The sequence below is a fragment of the Hylobates moloch genome, unplaced genomic scaffold (assembly GCF_009828535.3).
Source record: "Hylobates moloch isolate HMO894 unplaced genomic scaffold, HMol_V3 SCAFFOLD_4, whole genome shotgun sequence".
In the NCBI taxonomy this organism is placed as follows: Eukaryota; Metazoa; Chordata; class Mammalia; order Primates; family Hylobatidae; genus Hylobates; species Hylobates moloch.
In genome coordinates, this window is record NW_026652279.1 from 106,829,939 (window position 1) to 106,851,357 (window position 21,419).

General features: G+C 43.5%; 1 protein-coding gene and 1 non-coding gene across 2 annotated transcripts in view; one reads left to right on the forward strand and one right to left on the reverse strand.

Moving 5' to 3' along the window:
• The first annotated feature begins 414 nt into the window (after positions 1 to 414).
• Positions 415 to 21,419, forward strand: part of GTF2F2 (general transcription factor IIF subunit 2) — a 167,501-nt gene continuing 146,496 nt past the window's right edge. Inside the window, exons 1-2 of the mRNA XM_032150814.2 lie at positions 415 to 650; positions 17,698 to 17,771. Of these exons, the coding sequence (XP_032006705.1) occupies positions 585 to 650; positions 17,698 to 17,771 (140 nt within the window). The 5' untranslated portion in view covers positions 415 to 584. The remainder of the gene's footprint in view (positions 651 to 17,697; positions 17,772 to 21,419) is intronic.
• LOC116467633 (U6 spliceosomal RNA) lies at positions 18,829 to 18,930 on the reverse strand. The gene has a single exon (XR_004247850.1). It is a non-coding gene; the product is annotated as a U6 spliceosomal RNA (small nuclear RNA).

The window sequence follows — 21,419 nt, forward strand, 5'->3', positions numbered from 1 at the left end:
GCTTTTTTTTTTTTTTTTTCCAGGTCTAGAAACGGCATGTTTTCAATATACCCAGGGCTATTAAGTTTGATCCCAGTGCTCATTTGCGCTAATGACGTTGGCCAGGGACGCCAGTTTACTACCCTGACTCTGTCCTTCAAATATTGTCTCTCTCTCTTGGTTAGGGTTGGACATGTTCTGACAACTTTCGTCTCTTTGAACCCCACTTTTCCGTTCTGATAATCTTTTTCTTCAGTTATGCTGACCATGTCTTTAAATACATTGCTAACGTTTTAGCTCATCCCACCCTACGTTTTAATCCCTCAGATACAGACAACGCTGACAGCCACGCCCACCCAAGAAATTTCCGAAGCAGAAAGTTTGTCTGCAACAGCGCGCCGTACTGACGTAGCATTGCGCAGGCGCAGTCCCGGCTTCTCGCGGCGTGTTCCTCTTTCCTTCGGTTCCCAGTGTTCTGGCAGGTGAGGAACGGCGGCTCTTCGCCTCTCAGCGCGGATAGTCGTTTGCTCCGGACGCCCGCTCCTCAGTCCTGCGGCTCCTGGGGTCGCTGCTGCAGCCCGCACGCCTCCACTGGCTACAGACCCATGGCCGAGCGCGGGGAACTCGACTTGACCGGCGCCAAACAGAACACAGGAGTGTGGCTAGTCAAGGTAATGTTCGCGAGTCTCCCACTTGCGCTCCTCCTAACACAAGAATAGTTTAAGTAACTTGAGCCTATCCCGCTCCGTGCGCCTCTTAAAGTTCTTTTACGGCTATCTCGTTAGAGCTTCACATATTTTGAGAGGCAGGAGTCATTGTTGTATCTGTTTGCAGATGAGGAAATTAGGGACGCAAAGTGTCTTTCAGCCAGTTACTAGTCTGAATCTGCCTGGACGAGATCTCTTTCTCACGGCTTTCCTGGAGTCTTGTCTTGGTGTCCCCAGATTTGGACGGTGCATTTTATCCCAGACTGAAGAATTCCTTGTATCTTCCCTTGGTGAAACTGGTTTTAGCCATGAGCCTATGTGAGGTAGTTGAATGTCTACTGTATTCTGTACAGTTTTCTCGGCCAGAAAGTAGGACTGGTCCTTGCCTATTCTTAAAAGTGTTCTCTTAGGTTGATGGTCCTTAATGAAGCTCTCAAAAGAGGCGAGAGCGCCCTGAACTCACAGAAGGAGAGGTCAGGAGAGGTCATTGGACTGGAGTATTCTTTTAGAGCACATTTGGGTCTCGTGAAACTGGCCGTCAATAAACGTTTTATGTGAAGACAGCAATTTTGGTTAGCTCACAGTGAGCACTATTTGTGCTTTATTGTTTGATATTGGGGAGTGTTTTCTCCTAGGGGAGTTTCATAATACTTAAGCATATTCAAAATGTGATCCTGAAAGTCGTTGAAACTTAAAATGTAAGGACTTTTGGTTTCTTAATGCTTTAACTGTTTTATCACATGGCTGAGTTCTCGTTAATTAAACCTAAGAGGTCTTTCTTGTCGGCCTTCCTAAAACAGCTCCCTTATGATCATTTGCTAACACGACGGATCTGTATTACATTCTTCAAAGCACTTTTCACAGTGTAGAGTGATTTTGTGTTCATATGTTCAAAGTCGATTACCTCTGAACACACAAAATCACATTCCATGAGAACAGAATCTTTGCCTGTCATACCCAGAATAGTGTTTGGCACATGGTAATTACTCAACAAATAGATGATAAGTAAATGCATGACCTCTCATTCTTCAGCCCTCGCCTTAGTCTGTGGCACTCATTTGACTTATTTCCAAGCTCGGTGTGACTTAAAAGGATGGATTAAATAGGCATTTCTCCCTCCAGTAGCATGTTACTTGGGGGAGAGTCACTAAGGAGGAGATCGCCCTTACGGACTGAAGGAAAAAGCTTGAAAAAATGGTGTGACTTGAGATGATGCCATTGTCCTAGGAGCATGGTAAATGCTCAATGTTTGCCTTACAGGATTTGGATGGGTGGACACAGTGTATACCATGGGGGAATGGAACAGAAATGCAAGACTCAAAATATATAATCAGCATAGCGTGTCGTGGAAAACAGAGAGAACCTAGAGCAGAAGATCTGTGTAGATGAAGATTGGGACCATATACTCAGATTGTCATATCATGAAACGGAGATGTTCTAACTTTGATTTACAAGGAAGTAACGAACTTTTTGGAGGATTTGAGTGAGGTAGAGATGCCAGATATTTATTCAGAAAAAAAAAATGTTTGGCAGTGTGCAGTATGAATTAGAGGGGAGGGTAACCAGAGTCACAATTAGAAAATTATCACAGGATCGGGCTGGGCGTGGTGGCTCACGCCTGTAATCCCAGCACTTTGGGAGGCTGAGGCGGGTGGATCATGAGGTCAAGAGTTTGAGACCAGCCTGGCCAATATGGTGACACCCCATCTCTACTAAAAATACAAAAATTAGCCAATCATGGTGGTGTGCGCCTGTAGTCCCAGCTACTTGGGAGGCTGAGACAGAAGAATCGCTTGAAATCGGGAGGCGGAGGTTGCAGTGAGCTGAGATTGCTCCGTTGCACTCCAGCCTGGGCAACAGAGCAAAAATTCCATCTCAAAAAAATAAATTAATTTAAAATGTAATTTGTTGCTTAGAAAGTATATCTTCTTTCTCATCTAATCAGAATTTGAATTGAAGTACATATTGATTTCAAGTTTTTTCTCCTTACATTAATATTTCCTATTAAAAATAATACCTTGAGTTCTGATCTTTGTTGCTAAATAATGTTTCTTCCTAGGATATCTCAGGGTTTATAGATCATCTTGTACATATTTAATTCCATCGCTAGACAGGTATAGAACTGTGTAAATACAGTAGGAACTATACATACAAGATCTCTGAGAGTTTTGAGCGGGAAAAAAATTAATGCTTCACCATAACTGGGAAGACATCATAAAGAAGGTGATGTTTAAGAAGAGCGTATTTGGAGGTTGCAGTGAGTCAAGATTGTGCCGCTGCATGCACTCCTGCCTGGGCGACAGAGTGACACCCTGTCTCAAAAAAAAAAGAAAAATGGATGTGAGTGTGATCTGGCTGGGACATCTGCCACCCCATTGATCACCAGGGTTGATTTGGCTAATCTGGCTGGCTAGGCGGGTGTCCCCTTCCTCCCACACTGCTCCATGTATGTCCCTCCCAAAGCTGCACGCTTGACCAAAGAGGATGACCATCCGGATAGAGGAGGATTGGTCTTCAGTCAAGGGTATATGTATGGCTGTACTCCCCTGCTAGAACCTCCAAAGAAGCTTTCAAGAAGAGCCGGGTGCAGTGGCTCATGTCTGTAATCCCAGCACTTTGGGAGGACGAGGTGGGCGAATTGCTTGAGCCCAGGAGTTTGAGACCAGCCTGGGCAATATAGCAAAACCCTTTATCTACAAAAACTGTAAAAAGTTAGCTGGGTGTGGTGGTGTACACTTGTAGTCCCAGCTACTTGAAAGGCTGACGTGGGAGGATCACTTGAGCCTAGGAGGCTGAGGCTGCAGTGAGCTGAGATCACACCCCTTGTACTCCAGGCTGGGCTACAGAGTGAAACCGTATCTAAAAAGAAAAAAACAAAAAACCCTATGGGCAGGACTGGGGATAAATAGTGTGTTTAGGGAAAAACAAATATAGTAGTAGATTGTTTACCAAAATAACAAAATATCCAGGACCTGTACTGTTCTGGTCTAATGAAGTGCTATTTCTGGAATTTTGAATTTTTTTTTTTTTTGGCTGAGCACAGGGGATTTTATTGATGGCACATGACAAGGCAGGGCTCCCTAGGCCCCTCCCACTTCAGGGGGTCTGCATGGAAGTTGTGAGGAGGGGAGAGTCTTAGTGTGGTTGGGGACTGAGTATGGCAGGGACTTCCCAGCATTGAGGGCCTCTCTCTTCCTCTTGTTCTGTCGCTGGGGCTGGTGGTCCAGGGGTCTTACTCCTTAGAGGCCATGTGGGCCATGAGGTCCCCCACCCTGTTGCTGTAGTCAAATTCATTGTCTTACCAGGAAATCAGCTTGACAAAGTGGTCCATGAGGGCAATGCCAGCCCCAGCATCTAAGGTGGTGCTATCTCGGCTCACTGCAAGCTCCACCTCCTGGGTTCAAGCGATTCTTCTGCCTCAGCCTCCCGAGTAGCTGGGACTACAGGCGCCCACCACCACGCCCAGCTAATTTTTTGTATTTTTAGTAGAGATGGGGTTTCATCGTGTTAGCCAGGATGGTCTCGATCTCCTGACCTCGTGATCCACCCGCCTTGGCCTCCCAAAGTGCTGGGATTACAGGCGTGAGCCACTGCACCTGGCCTCCCCTCTGGCCTTTTTAAAAAATTATTTTTGCGGCCAGGCGTGGTGGCTCATGCCTGTAATTGCAGCACTTTGGGAGGCCGAGGTGGGTGGATCACCTGAGGTCGGGAGTTCGAGACCAGCCTGACCACCATGCCCGGCTAATTTTTATATTTTTAGTAGAGATGGGGTTTTGTTTGTTTGTTTGTTTTTGTTTTTGAGCTGGAGTCTCGCCCTGTCACCCAGGCTGGTGTGCAATGGCACAATCTTGGCTCACTGCAACCTTTGCCTCCCGGGTTCAAGCTATTCTCCTGCCTCAGCCTCCCGAATAGCTGGGATTACAGGCGTGTACCACCACACCCAGCTAATTTTTTGTATCTTTAGTAGAGATGGGGTTTCACCATGTTGGCCAGGATGGTCTCAAACACCTGACCTCGTGATCTGCCTGCCTTGGCCTCCCAAAGTTCTGGGATTACAGGCATGAGCCACTGTGCCCAGCCGAGACAGGGTTTCACCATGTTGGCCAAGGTGGTCTTGAACTCCTGATTTCAAGTGATCCACCCACCTTGGCCTCCCAAAGTGCTGGGATTATAGGCGTGAGCCACCGTTCCCGGCTAGCTTTCATTTTTTCACAGACAGGCAAGCACTTGGACATTGGTGGCCAAAGAGAAAGTTATATGCAAGGGAGAGATGAAACTGGAATGGGTGATACCCTAAAGCTTTGCAGATAGCAGGAGAAAAAGGAACTTAACGTTTCTTGTGTAGCGAGTGTTTTGCAAAGCAAACCTATAAAGTAGGTACTAATTATCTGTATTTTTCAGATGATAAAATTTAAGATTAGGGAGGTTAATTATCTTGCCTAAGCGTGGAAACAGTGATTCAAATTTTGTTAGGCTAAAAGCTTTGCCATAGAAATTTTTTTTCCCCTTTGTGCCTCCCTGTTATTTTTTTTTTTTTTTTTTTTTTTTTTTGAGACAGAGTGTCACTTTTTTTGCCAGGCTGGAGTGCAGTGGCGCAATCTTGGCTCACTGCAACTTCCACCTCGCAGGTTCAAGCGATTCTCCTGCCTCAGCCTCCCGAGCAGCTGGGACTACAGGCACGGGCCACCACACCCAGCTAATTTTTGTATTTTTAGTAGAGATAGGGTTTTACTGTGTTGGCCAGGATGGTCTCGATCTCTTGACCTCGTTCGTGATCTGCCCGTCGGCCTCCCAAAGTACTGGGATTACAGGTGTGAGCCACTGTGCCCAGCCCCCTTTGTGTCTCTTTAGTTGGTTATTTCCCTAGAGATTCAGAGGTGAGGTGGGGACTTCATTTTTATGTCTTTGGTCTTGTCAGCTCTGTTTCTTGAAGTTCAAGGAAACATGGGAATAAATGCTGCGTGTCATAGATTGGGTTCCCTGAACAGCTGATTTTGAGATGGGGACAGGGATTTATTAGCGAGTACTCTTGGGATCAGCATGTATGGAAGGAAAAGGATTTAAGCAAGATTGGATAGAGCATGTAAGGCAGTCTCAATGAAAAGCCAGGACGATTCCACAGGGAGCCCTCCAGAGCTGTCCTCCTGTCCCAGCCAGTCAGTGGATGTGGTTTGCCCCAGTAAGTAGGCGTGACCTTGAGCAAGGGGTCTTTCTTTAGTGGAGGCAATTTCAAAGAGGCCTAATAGCTGAGGGCTGTCTGCTGGCCACACTCTCAGCAGCTGTGGGAATAATGCCCTCCGTGCTGAAGGGGGAATCTGGGTGTCACATCATGGTGTCCACTTCAGTGCTTTTAATTTTCTGGGAGAAACAGGGCTTTAGAGGCTAGCAGTTGGGGAACTAGTATTTGATGAAGCAAAGTTGGCAAAGAAGCACCTTGGCTTCAAAGGCAAGAACGACTTTCTTTGTTTCTTTTCTTTTCTTTTTTTTTTTTTTTTTTTTTTGAGACAGAGTTTCGCTCTGTCACCCAGTCTGGCGTGCAATGGTGTGATCTTGGCTCACTGCAAGCTCCACCTCCTGGCTTCAAGCGATTCTCCTGCCTCAGCCTCCTGAGTAGCTGGGATTACAGGCGTGCACCACCACTCCTGGCTAATTTTTGTGTTTTTAGTAGAGGTGGGGTTTCACCATGTTAGCCAGGATGGTCTCGAACTCCTGACCTTGTGATCCCCCTGCCTTGGCCTCCCAAAGTGCTGGGATTACAGGCGTAAGCCACCGTGCCCAACGACAAGAATGACTTTCTTATGCTGCCCAGTTTGAGTGAATGGATGGGCAGATAGACTCATCCCACAAGCTTTCAATGATTGCTAGGCTCTGAGTATGTCACAGTGAACAAAACGGACATGGTATATACTGTGTAAACTAGGACTTATAGCCCAATATAGGAGACAGACATTAGTCCAATATTGGTCTTAACGAAAACAATTATTGTCAGAGAAGGACACTGAAGCAAGGAATATTGTTCTGTGCATGTGAATAACAAGGGACTTGTCCTGGTCTAGGAAGTCAAGGGAGGTTTCCCTGAGGAAATAATGCTGTAGTGAGTTATTTTCTGTCCCTTTCTCTGGTATTGGGAAATCTAAGCAACCATACCCTGTTGTACTTATTACCTTGTCTCCATCTGATTTTCAGTAATGAGTGAGATAGTGGAAATAACACAGATACCTCATAAGTGGTATATTGACAATGGTGTTTTGGAGCCTTGAAACCATATATACTGTCATTTTTTTCTCCTCTCTCTCCCTCTTTTCAGACTTAATAGGCCGGGACTTCTGGGCAGCTAATTTCTGTAAGTTCGTGGTGTAGAGAGTTATATTTAATTAATGTGCTATTATTTTTTTTTATTGCAAGGGTATAGTATTTTAGGAACCTTTGAATTAAATAAGCTGGTGGGCTTACCTGGGAATCTACAGTTTTATTATAATAATGAAGATAGTGCAATATGAGCTGCAAACTTCTTTTTGTCCATTAACTTCTGGAATACAATCTGCTTTTTTTTTTTTTTGTCTTTCTTTTTGAGACAGGGTCTCACTCTGTCTCTCAGGCTGGAGTGAAGTGCTGTGAATTCGGCTCACTGCAACCTCTGCCTCCTGGGCCGCAGTGATCCTCCTGCCTCAGCCTCCTGAGTGTTGGGACTATAGGCATGTGTCACCATGCCCAGGAATTTTTTTTTTTTTTTTTTGTAGAGACAGGGTTTCACCATGTTGCCCAGGCTGATCTCAAATTCCTGGACTCAAGCAATCCACCTACGTTGGCCTTCCGAAGTGCTAGAGGGTTGGGATTATGGCATGAGCTGCCACCCCTGGCCCTTTTTTTTTTTTTTGGAGACGGAGTCTTGCTCTTGTCGCCCAGGCTGGGTGTGCAGTGGCACGATCTTGGCTCACTACAACCTCTGCCTCCTGGGTTCAAGTGATTCTCCTCTCTCAGTCTCCCAAGTAGCTGGGATTACAGGCGCCTGCCACCACTCCCAGCTAATTTTTGTATTTTTGGTAGAGACGGGGTTTTGCCATGTTGGCCAGGCTGGACTTGAACTCCTGACCTTGTGATCTGCCCACCTCAGCCTCCCAATGTGCTAGGATTACAGGCATGAGCCACTGTGCCCGGTACCCCTGGCCTTTTTTTTTTTGAGACGGAGTCTTGCTCTGTCACCCAGGCTGGAGCGCAGTGGCGCAATCTCGACTCACTGCAAGCTCCACCTCCTGGATTCACGCCATACTTCTGCCTCAGCCTCCCGAGTAGCTGAGACTACAGGTGCCCGCCACCATGCCCGGCTAATTTTTTGTATTTTTAGTAGAGACAGAGTTTCACCATGTTAGCTAGGATGGTCTTTATCTCCTGACCTCGTGATCCACCTGCCTCGGCCTCCCAAAGTGCTGGGATTACAGGTGTGAGCCACCTCGCCTGGCCTCCCCCCAGCCTTTTTAAAAAATTATTTTTGCGGCCAGGCACTCCAGCCCAGGCTGGAGTGCAGTGGCGTGTGATCATGACTCACTGTAGCCTCAAACTCCTGGGCTCAAACGATCCTTCTGCCTCAACCTCCCAAGTACCTTGGATCACAAGTGTGCACTACTATGCCTAGATAATTTTTAAATTTTTTGTAGAGATGGGGTCCCTGTATGTTGCACAGGGTGGTCCCGAACTTCTGGGCTCAAGTGATCCTCCCTCTTCAGCTTCCCAAAGTGCTGAGATTATAGGTATGAGCCACCATGCCCGACACAATGTTTTTAAGTTGGCAATTGCTTGTATTAGGTATAATTTGTTGTACTGAATTTGATTCTTAAATTTGCTTTAATGTATGATATATAGTTACTTTCCCTTGAAGTGTTTTCTTGTTTGAAGGCCTAAATTGTAGTTTCCAGTAGTTTGATCACAGAAAATCCTCATCTGGTTAATATGTTGAAGAAGTATGATCTCATTTAAGAGTTCCAAAGCTTCCAAACATTCTTGTGTTCTCTTTAAGAGCATTTCAGGATATAGCAGTTAGGGCAAAGTAGTAGGTTAGAAAATGCCCTACTCCACTATTTGCACTTTGTCCTCTTCCTATTTATTTATTTATTTATTTATTTATTTATTTATTTATTTATGACAGAGTCTTACACTGTCACCCAGGCTGGAGTGCAGTGGCACGATCATGGTTCACTGCACCCTCGACCTCCCTGGTCTTAGGTGATCCTCCCACCTCAGCCTCCCGAGTAGCTGGGACTACAGGCACACACCACCATGCCTGGCTAATTTTTGTATTTTTTGTAGAGTTGGGGTTTTGCAATGTTGCCCAAGCTGGTCTTGAACTCCTGTGCTCAAATGATCCACCCACCTCAGCCTCCCAAAGTGCTGGGATTACAGGCGTGAGCCACCATGCCCAGCCCTTCCCCCTTATTTTAAGGTGGATCTCTGAACTGAGACTTCCCTCTGAGAATGAAATGAAGTGTAGTAAATTATATATCCTAGGTATATTCCAGTATTGACCATCATTGCCATTACATTAGTGTTTCTTCAATATCCAGTCATTAAAATGATAACTATTCTTCTATTCTGGATGCTAGAGATATGACAGTAGACAAAATTACAATATCTGCCTATTCAGATACATTCTAATTAGATTACGTTCTAATGAGGAGGGAGAATAGACAATAAACAAATACATTTAAAGCAGATGATAAGTGCTCTGAAGAAAAATAAAACAAGGTCAAGGATCTATAAAGTAACTGGTGATGCTATTTTAAATAGGGCTGGAAAGGACCTCACTGATAAGATGGTCTTTAAGCAGAGACGTAAAGAATTTATGGGCTTGCCCTTGCAGATACCCATGGGAAGAGTGTTCCGGACAGAAATAACAGCAAGTGGGTCTTTAGATGGGACGTCATCGCAAATGTTCACAGGTCTGTGTGGTTTGAGTAAGATGAGAGGGAGAGGAGGAGTTGAAGATATGGGATAGGATCATCCAGGGGACTGGGTCGCCTAAGACATTATAGGATTTTTCTTCTGAGTGAGATGGGAAGCCAGTAGCCATGGAGAGGCAGCATGGCATGGTGACTAAAATCGTGGACTATGGAGTCGACTGCTTAGGTTAGAATTGTAGCTTCACCGCTAGTGATTGTGAGACTTTGGGCAAATAATAGCTTTTTGGTTCTTCAGTTTCTGCAGTTGCAAAATAGAATGATAGGGCTGTTATAAGGATTAAATGAAGTAATATTTGTAAAGTGTTTAGAAAAGTGTCTGGTAAATATAGTAAGCACTATGTAGATGTCTGTTAAATAAATGGAAATGTTTTGAGCAGAACAATATCATCTGACTTAGGTTTTAAGATGACCATTCTGGCTGCATTATTGAGAATAAACTGTACATGGGCAAAAGTGGAAGCAAGGAAATCAGTTAGGAGGCTATTAACAATAATTATTCAAGAGATGATGGTGGCTTGGGCTAGGGTAGTAACTCGAGTTGGTGAGAAAAGGCTGGAGTTGGATATAATCTGAAGATGTTGACAGGATGTATCAGTTGATTGGATTTGGGGTATAAGAAAAAAAATATTCAGGATGACTCCAAGGTTTCGGCCTGTGTGCTTGGAAGAATGGAGTTGCCTTTTATTAAGATACGGAAAATTGCAGCAGGAGCAAGGTTTATGAGGGAGAAATGAGTTCTAGTATGGAGATTTTAAGTTTGAAATGCTTACTGAATATGAAGATGGAGAGTTTGAGTAGGCAGTTGGATATATAAATTGAGACTTTAGGGGAGAACCTGAGCTTGTTGTAAGTTTGAGAGTTGTCATACAGATGGTATTTAAAGCCACGAGACTGGATGAAGTTACATAAGATTGAGAGTATACAGGGCCGGGCGTGGTGGCTCACGCCTGTAATCCCAGCACTTTGGGAGGCCGAGGTGGGCGGATCACCTGAGGTCAGGAGTTGGACACCAGCCTGACCAACATGGAGAAACCCGGTCTCTGCTAAAAATACAAAATTAGCTGAGGCAGGAGAATTGCTTGAACCCGGAAGGCGGAGGTTGTGGTGAGCCGAGGTTGCGCCATTGTACTCCAGCCTGGGCAACAAGAGTGAAACTCCGTCTCAGGAAAAAAAAAAAAAAAAAAGAGTATACAGAGAAGAGGGGGGATCCAAGGACTCAATCCAGTGCCCACTGAAGTTAAGAGGCCAGAAAGATGAGAATCTAGATGTGGAGACCAAAAAGGAGAGTCCAGAGAAGTAGAGGGAGAAATCGAGAGAATGTGATTACTCAGATGCCAAGTGAATAAAGTATTTGAAGGAATAGGAAATAATTAGTTCTCAAATATTGTTGATAAGTATGAGAGATGGGGACTAAACATTGACTTGGCAATTTGGAGATCCTAATAACCCTGTGATCAGTTTCAGTGGAGTGGTAGGGAGGAAAGCCTATCTAGAGTAAGCTCAAAACAAAGTGGCAGAGGAGTAAATGTAGACAGCTGACATAGAGAACTCTCTCAAGGAGTTTTGCCATAAAGAGAGGCAGAGGACCAGGCACAGTGGCTCATGCCTGTAATCCCAGCACCTTGGCAGTCTGAGGTGGGATGATCCCTTGAGTCCAGAAGTTTGAGACCAGGCTGGGCAATGTGGTGAGACTTCATCTCCACAAAAAATACAAAACTTAGCTGGGCATGGTGGTGCACACCTGTAGTTCAGCTACTTGGGAGGCTGAGGTGGGAGAATCGCTGGAGCCCAGGAGGTGGAGGTTGCAGTGAGCCAAAATTGTAAATCCACCCTGGGTGACAGAATGAGACCCTGTCTCAAAAAAAAAGAGAAAAAGAAAAGGTAGAGAAATCAGACACTGGGTGGGAAGGATTATTAAGTCTGCCCTTTCCAAGGTGCATGCTCTTGAGCAAATTTATAAGCCTCCCTTAGTTTCCTCATCTGTAAAATGAAGACACTAATAGGATTGTGTGAGAAGTAGATGATTAATATATTTACATCATTTAGAAGAGTGCTTGTTGCTTAATGTATTAATTATCTATTGGTATATAACCTATTACCACGGACTTAGTAGTTTAAAACAACATGCATTTATTATTTCACAGTTTCTGTGGGCTGGGACTCCTGACATGGCTTAGTTGGCTCCTTTGCTTCAGAGTCTCTCACCGGTGATAGTCAAGGTATCAGCCAGGGTTGGATTCTCATCTGAAGTTTTGACTGGGGAAATATTGTTTCCAAGCTTACATGGTTGGTAGAATTCAGTTCCTCCAGGATTGTTGGACTTAAGAGTCCACGTTCGTAGCTGACTCTTGGCTAAAGCTTGTCATTAGTGTTTTTTTTTTTTTTTTGGTTTGTTTTGTTTTTGCCACATCGGCCTCTTCAATATGGCAGATTTCTAAATCAGAGTGTACAGACTGAGAATGCAATGAGAGAAGACAGAAGTCATAATCTTATGTAACCTAATTACAGAAGTGAAGTCCCATCACTTTTGCCCTGAGTCACAGATACTGCTCACACTGAAGGATAGGAGATTACACCAGTAAGTGGACGGGGTTGATAGCAGGTGGGGATCATTGGGAACCACCTTAGAAATCTCCCTGTTACATTTAGTAAGCACTTTGTCTTAGCTGCTATTATTATCATTATTGTGCTGATGGGAATGACTAAGCAGAGAAGGCAATAGAGGAGAGAAAGGGTGTACTTGAAGGAAAGATGTCCTTGGTTACATAACAGGGAAAGAAATTCAGTGCACAAGTGGAGGAATTGGCCATAGTTTATCCATTGTTTAAAGAGGGTAAAGCAAGTAAAAGGATCCAACTGTGGCTAGATGGTAGATGTAGAAGTTTAGATTTGATGGTTTGCTTTTTCTCGGTGGAAGAGGAAGTCAGGTCAGCACAGAGGGAGGAGGAAGAAAGAGGTGTTCTAGGTTCGAGAAGTGAAAAGAGAACATTTGAATAATCAGGAGTGAGGGACCGAATTGACTAGGTAGATGTAGTTAAGTTGCCAGGTGTCACTAAGGGCTCACTTGATGTTTGTAGCCATGTATTTAATGTGAGACCAGCTAGCATGATTGAGAGCTTTCCTTCAGCTGCTCAGGTGCAAGTGTGGCAGAGAAGAGGAATAACACAATAAAATAAAACCACAGATAAATTATAAATTAATAAAGAGAAGTAGAGATTGGCTTTAATCAGGATTAAGGTTTTGCCACGCTAGTATGACGGAGGAAGATAGCGGCAAGGGAATGATTATAATGATGGACCATGGAATCTAGTGTCATTAAAGAGAGAAACGAGGACACTGCAGACTGGGGACAGTGAGAAGATGTTAATTAGAGTCAGCAAATTGAAGGGTTAGAAGAATTGTTGGGAGTCAAAGTGAGGCGGGAAATTAAAGAAAGCAAAATAAAATTAAAAAGAGAAACCTAAAACCATTAAAATCCTACAAGAAAACCTAGGCAATACCATTCAGGACATAGGCGTGGGCAAGGACTTCATGTCTAAAACACCAAAAGCAATGGCAACAAAAGCCAAAACTGACAAATGGGATCTAATTAAACTAAAGAGCTTCTGCACAGCAAAAGAAACTACCATCAGAGTGAACAGGCAACCTACAGAATGGGAGAAAATTTTTGCAACCTACTCATCTGACAAAGGGCTAATATCCAGAATCTACAATGAACTCCAACAAATTTACAAGAAAAAAACAAACAACCCCATCAAAAAGTGGGCAAAGGACATGAACAGACACTTCTCAAAAGAAGACATTTATGCAGCCAAAAAACACATGAAGAAATGCTCATCATCACTGGCCATCAGAGAAATGCAAATCAAAACCACAGTGAGTTACCATCTCACACCAGTTAGAATGGCCATCATTAAAAAATCAGGAAACAACAGGTGCTGGAGAGGATGTGGAGAAACAGGAACACTTTTACACTGTTGGTGGGACTGTAAACTAGTTCAACCATTGTGGAAGTCAGTGTGGCGATTCCTCAGGGATCTAGAACTAGAAATACCATTTGACCCAGCCATCCCATTACTGGGTATATACCCAAAGGACTATAAATCATGCTGCTATAAAGACACATGCACACGTATGTTTATTGTGGCACTATTCACAATAGCAGAGAGTTGGAACCAACCCAGATGTCCAACAACGATAGACTGGATTAAGAAAATGTGGCACATATACACCATGGAATACTATGCAGCCATAAAAAATGATGAGTTCATGTCCTTTGTAGGGACATGGATGAAACTGGAAAACATCATTCTCAGTAAACTATCGCAAGGACAAAAAACCAAACACCGCATGTTCTCACTCATAGGTGGGAATTGAACAATGAGAACTCATGGACACAGGAAGGGGAACATCACACTCCGGGGACTGTTGTGGGGTTGGGGGATGGGGGAGGGACAGCATTAGGAGATATACCTAATGCTAAATGACGAGTTAATGGGTGCAGGAAATCAACATGGCACATGGATACATATGTAACAAACCTGCACATTGTGCACATGTACCCTAAAACCTAAAATATAATAAAAAAAAAACCTAAAAAAAGAAAAAAACAAACAAAAAACAAAAAAAAAATTAAAAAGAGAAATAAGCTTTCCTGTATTAGGCTGACTTGTCCCAGAGGCAGCAATGTGCACAGCCCAGACCCAGGGAAAGTCTTGATAATACTATCTATCTAAGAAGCCAGGACACAAAGGAATGTGCTCTGGAGACTCTCCCAGCACTCCCTCAACATATGGAGAAGAAAAACAAATTTTCCTTTGTTTTATGGTATGAGTTTATAAATTCCGTTCTCTGTAACTGGTGACTTCAAGTCTTCTGTTTTATCTAAGTAGTGGAGTGGTCATAAACTGTCTGAGCAGGCCACCTGGGCGCCATAGTGAAGGCCATGGAATAAGCCATGCTAGGCACTAGGCAAACCTGGATAATGGACATCTGGGCTGCATAGCAACGGTCATGTGTAATCCTGAGTTATGAACCTGTTACAGTGTTTGATTAACTGTCTTTGTCCTGCCTCTGTATCCCTGCATTTGCGCAGCTGTAAGCCTGCTTCAAGCTAGCCCACCCCTTTTTAAAGTGTGTATACAAGTGCTGTCTTTGTTCTGGGCCCAGTCTTTGGATGTTAAGTCCGCTGGGTCTTGAGTGCACTCATTAAAGATATCCTCCTGTATACACCCCATGGTCTCTCTCTGGTCCTCCTGATTCCACAACAAAAGTATAAGGAGAGAGCTAGGAATTTAGGAGATGGTGCTCAGGATGGTTGCTTGAAATACAGATTATGAAAGGGATACTGTTGTTCAGAATGAGAAGTTCGTAGGATATCCAGCAGATAATGTTGTGGACATTTGCTTCTTTAACCAGTATCCATTTACTTTCACATTGTTGCAGAATCTTGATTGTGCTTGTGGAAACCACTGTTTCCCCTTTTCAATCTGTGTGATTTTAATGGTGTTGACTACCCTTCCCCAAAGATGTCATTGGCTCAGGCTGGCCAGTGAAGTATCTCATCTCTGGGCACAGTAATAGGTCCAAGGACGGGCACACACCCTTGTCAGCTTCATGAAAGACAAATTTTCGCTAGGGACTTCTGGGAAGAAGACTTGTTCTCTTCCCGACCTGCCTCTGCCATCTTGCTACCTGAGGTGGGGGTCTGCCAAATAACTGAGTTAACATGGGGGAGGGATAGATAAGAGAAAGTGAAAGAGTCCTGAGGGCATCATTTGAGTCCTTAATGAAGCCACCTTAAAGCCACCTCTGGAATTTTTTGTTATTTGGCACATGAAATCCTCTTTAAGTGGGTTTTCTATCACCTGTAGTTAAAGGAGACCGAATGGGTAGATATAGTCATCATAAGGAGTTTGCCAAATCCTCTAAGCTTGTTTGGATGAATGGAGTACAGTGTAGTGGAAGTTTTGTTGAGATATGGAATCTTCAAAATCCTCTTTCCCTTAGATCTATTACATACTCTTCTTTAGCACGTATACCCTTGTGAGAGGTAGTATGGTCTAGTGAAGAGAGCAGAAGACCAGTCTGGAGTTGAGTCTTGAATCTGATCCTGGCTACCTGAGTTATTTCAACCCTCTGAACCTCAGTTTTCTCATCTGTAGGGTGAGGAGAATGTGATTTTGCAGGGTGATTGGAAGGATGAAACAGTATAATGTATGTTTAGCATGGTACCTGACTGACTCTAGTATATTGTCTAACCTTTTTTTGTTTTGTTTTGTTTTGTTTTTGAGACAGAGTCTCTCTCTGTCACCCAGGCTGGAGTGCAGTGGTGTAATCTCAGCTCACTGCAACCTCCACCTCCTGGGTTCAAGCAATTCTCGTGCCTTAGTCTTCCAAGTAGCTGGGACCACAGGCATGTGCCACTGCGCCCAGCTAATTTTTGTATTTTTAGTAGAGACAGGATTCCGCCATGATGGCCAGGCTGGTCTAGAACTCCTGACCTCAAGTGATCTGCCCGCCTTGGCCGCCCAAAGTGCTGGGATTACAGGAGCGAGCCACCACACCCCGTGAACCCATAATATTTAGTAGTTGTTCAGTAACTTTATTTATTTATTTTTTCGAGATGGAGTCTTGCTCTGGCGCAATCTTGGCTCACTGCAACCTCCGCCTCCCAGGTTCAAGCAAGTCTCCTGCCTCAGCCTCCCGAGTAGCTGGGATTACAGGCACGCACGACCATGCCTGGCTAATTTTTGTATTGTTAATAGAGGTGGGGTTTCACCATGTTGGTCAGGCTGGTCTTGAACTCATGACCTTGTGATCTGCCCGCCTCGGCCTTCCAAAGTGCTGGGATTACAGGCGTGAGCCACCGTGCCCAGCCCTGTTCAGTAACTTTTAATGTGAAGAGTGCATACATAATTGAACAAACACCATCAGGGGCTTCTTTTCACCCTTCTATTCCTGAATTTTTGCTGTACCAAGGTACTGCAATTTATTTGGCTAGTAGTCAAGTGGTGTTTTTTTGCACATGAAGTACTGCTAGGTAGAATTTCTTGCCTTCTCAGCTTTGGCAGCTGGACCGTCATTCCAAATTTATCATGAAAAAATAATGACACTTGACACTTACTAATTGCTTTGTGTAAGGTATTATGCTTTATACTTGGTGTATCTCATTTACTCCTAATAGTAGGATAGCTTTCAAGGTATGCCCTGATTCCAGAGTCCAAATTACTTTTTAGAAGAAATGAGATAGGGTATATAATAGGGATTCAGCATATATCATCCACTTCTCCTTTTTGAGAATTAAAGTCCTTCTTATTGCATGTATCCAGTTACAACACAATATAGTGTATTGGTTAAGAACACAGACCCTGGAGGCAGACTGCCTGGGTTCAAATCCTGGCTCCATCTTTACTAATTGTATAACCTTGAGTAACTTGTATAGTCCCTGAGTGCCTCAAATTCATCATCTGTAAAATGGGGGTAATAGCACCGTTCCATAGAGATGTGAGGATTAAATGTGTCAATCTATATAAAGTGCTTACAACAGTATCAGGAAGGCAGGATTATATAAATGTTAGCTATGTTGTTTAATAATCCTTTTATATTAGCAGCTGCTTCTTCACAGTAGTCAGTTACAATTTTCTACATAATAAACCTTGACTTTTGAAATAATCGTAAGCCCAGTGATGTTTCTAAATAATACTGTTGCTGTAGTCAGTGCTGTTCTCTTCTGAGAAGCCTTTTCTGGTAGCCTTTCTCTTCTGTGACCTTTAATTGGACTTATTTGGGAAGATAAGTTGGTGCTTTATTAATTGTTAGGTTATTTGACCTATGTTAGTTTTGTGTTGCCACCTCAATTAACTTTAAGTTCTTTGAGAGCTAAAATCATTTTTTACGTGTCTTAGTATTTCATGTAGTGTAAAACGTACAGTGATAACTTGATAATGATCCTTTATTAGAGGCAGAAAATAAAAATAGAAGCAATATATCATTTTATGTTTGAAAAGATCTGTTAGCATCTAAAATAGACTTACTAGTGTTTTACTTTGTTTTAGGTTCCTAAATATTTGTCACAGCAATGGGCTAAAGCCTCTGGAAGAGGTGAAGTTGGGAAACTGCGGATTGCCAAGTAAGTTATTTACATATTCTTCACATTTTAAAAAGCTATTTTTGAAATTTTTATAAATGCTTTTAAATGTGATTATAATTTCTGATCAGAGAGTTTACTTGGAAAATGACAAGTAATGAGCATGTCAAGGCTTGTCAGGAGATGGTTAGGTGCCCTGTAAGGAGACATCCTTGCACATACACACATATCCCCACACCCACACTCCTAGTGACTGGTGGTATAAATATAATATCAAGTTTATTGGTTTACCTTAATGGCGGTGAAGCAGCAGATTATGTAGTTCTTTCACCCCTCCATCCTGTCTGCCTCCATGAGCAGGTGTGCTTGGGTTGGGTATAACTGGATGCACCAAGGAAAGTACTTGCAGTAGGACTTTGCCACTGTACCACTGGGCCTACTTATAGGGGCTTTGGAAGTGGGTGGGGAGTATCTAGAAAACAGTGTAACAATATAGTTTTCTGGTTGAGGAAATGGCCTTGTTAGAAAGGAAAGCCTCTAAAGCTTAGCAAGTGTCAGCTGGAGGCCTTGTGTTCCATTCTTTCTATCCATTCATTCTTAACCAACTCCAGTCAGATTCGTATGTCCATGATTCCATTGAAACAGCTCTTGTCTGTTACTGGTATCTTCCTCTTTATCAATTAGCTTTTGCTTCATAACAAACCATCCCAAAACTTAGTGGCTTAGAACCAAAGCCATTTTATTTGCTGATAATTTTATGGATCAATTCTGGTTGGGGCTGGCCTGGGCGGCCTTCCTGGCGAGGATGTCCTCACTTGTGTGTGGTGGTTGATTTGACATCAGCAGGGGCAACAGCTATTTATTTCATGTCTAGCAAGCTCATTCACATGATGGTGAAAGAGCTCTAGTAGCAAAAGAGAAAGGAAGCCCCAGTGCACAAGCACTTTGAAAGCCTGTGCTTGTGTCACGTTTGCTAAAGTCCTTTTGACCAAAGCAGCTCACATGGCCAAGCCCAGATTCAGTTGTGGGAAAACAGACTCCACCTTTTGATGGAAGCTGCTGCAAAAAAAACTTGTGTTCCTCATTTATTTATTTATTTCAAAATATGGAATACTTCCGAATTCGCATGTCGTCCTTGTGCAGGGGCCATGCTCATCCTTTCTGTATTGTTACAATTTTAGTATATGCTGCTGAGGCGAGCACATCTTCCTTTTCTATAATCTGCCACATCCACATTCCTAAATCCAAGAGTCAACTAGCAGCTCTCTTACTTGAACTTCAGTGGAATTTGACATAGTTGATCACTTTTTTCCTGAGACTTTTTTTTCCCCACTTTACTCTAGGACACATCTCTTCTCCTCTCCCCTCATTGGCTGTTCCTTCTTAGTTTCTTGCTAAGCCCCTTCTCATCTTCTGTCTCTAAATGTTATGTGACCCCAGGACTCAGTCCTTAATTCTTTCCTTTTCTCTCTTTTCACTTCCTGGGTGGTCTCATTTGGTCTCATGGCTTTAAGTACCAGGTGGTATTTAAATATACAGTTCAAGATGCTTCTGCCCTCCGTGGAGGCACCGTGCTCAGGAAGGTCCTGATTTTCTTTGTGTTCCATGCCCTAGCTGTGACTTTCTCCACACTACTCCCAGAATCAACCACTGACCTACTAGAATTGACCGCTGATCTAGAGTTAACCGCAGACCAAGATTTAACCATTAACCTAGACTTGACCATGGACCTAGAGCCAACCACAGAACACGCAGGCTCTGGAATTCTCTACTGATGTGGAGTCAGCCAACTCTAGCTTTGTGGAAGAAGCTGCTGAGGCCACAGCTGATTATAATCCATTTCAGAGAGCTTGTGAGTGATGATTATGATGTGAGTGAAGATCAGTATTATTATTTTTCGAGACAGTGTCTCAGTCTGTCGCCCAGGCTGGAGTGCATTGGCATGATCTCGGCTCACTGCATCCTCCGCCTCCTGGGTTCAAGCGATTCTCCTGCCTCAGCCTTCTGAGTAGCTGGGATTATAGATGTGCACCACCATACCTGGCTAACTTTTGTATTTTTAGTAGAGATGGGGTTTCGCCACGTTGGCCAAGCTGGTCTTGAACTCCTGACCTCAAGTGAGTCACCCGCTTCAGCCTCCTAAAGTGCTGAGATTACAGACGGGAGCCACTGTGCCCGGCCGTGAGTGAAGATTATTATGAATGCTGTTTATTCCAAAGAGCCCATGATTAGAGTGACAGACAAGCTTAGCAGATTCACAGGAAGTAATGAGTCCATCTCAGCGCATGTTTAAATAAAGCAAATGTTTCGTTAGCTGTGAGTATCACTCTGTTATGCACTACTTTCTAAGAAGATTCTGAGCTTTAAGACAAGCCTGTCACTCCACTATAGGAGATTGCATAATGGTAGAAAACTAGTGAAATGTAGGATGTACCCAGCTGAGGAGAAACAGCAAGACATTGATCCTGGGTTGGGTGTCTGAATTTTGCATGGATGGGGCAGGGGCATTTCTTAGCTGTGTCTCATTTAATATGGGCTCAATAAATGTTCATTTCAACTGAAAATAAGTAAAAATCAAAAAATGTATTTACTCATCTCTCTCTCTGTCCACATTCATAATTCTGACTGTGTCGTTGATGTTTGGACTGTGTCCTTGGATGTTTCAGAAGCATCTCAAACTTAATAATTGCTATTCTTCTTTTTTTTCTCTCTGGAACATTCTTTAGATAATCCCCATGCCTTGCTCCCACATTTCTTTTCGGTCTCTGTTCACAATTTCAGCTCATTGAGGTATTTTCTGGCCACCATATGTAAAATAGCACCCTGTAGGCTCTATCTCCCTTACCCTCTTATTATTCACTGTTCTTTTGTGTTGTTATTTATTCTCCTTCTACTATACCCATCTGACATACTGTATATTTGTTTGTGTGTTGTTCATATCGCCTACTAAAGTATAAACTACCAGGTCAGGATTTTTGTCTTGATGATTACTATATCTCCATTGTGTAGAACAATGCTTGGCATAGTAGACACTGTGTTCTAAAGTTAGGTGGGGACAAGTACAGTCGTCCCTCAGTACCTGCAGGAGATTGGTATCTGGCATGCCCCATCCCCCATACCAAAATCTACCATGCTCAAATCCTTTATATAAAATGGCACAGTATTTACGTATAACCTACACACGTCCCTCTGTATACTTTAAAGCATCTCTAGATTACTTATAACTAATACAGTGTAAAAACTATGTAAATAGTTGTCACTATTTTGTTTTTCTCTTTTTTTTGAAACAGGGTCTCACTCTGTTGCCTAGGACTACAGGCAAGCACTGCCATGCCCAGCTAATTTTTTTTTTTTCGTAGAGGCAGAGTCTCCCTGTGTTGCCTAGGTTGGTCTCAAACTCCTGGGCTTAAGGGATCCTCCCTCCTCAGCCCCCAAAGTGTAGGCATTACAGGCATGAACCACCATGCCCAGCCGATTTTTTTTTTTTTTTTTTTTGAAACAGAGTCTCACTCTGTCGCCCAGGCTGGAGTGCAGTGGCGCAATCTCGGCTCACTGCAAGCTCCGCCTCCCAGGTTCACACCATTCTCCTGCCTCAGCCGCCCGAGTAGCTGGGACTACAGGCGCCCACCACCACGCCCGGCTAATTATTTTGTATTTTTTAGTAGAGACGGGGTTTCACCATGTTAGCCA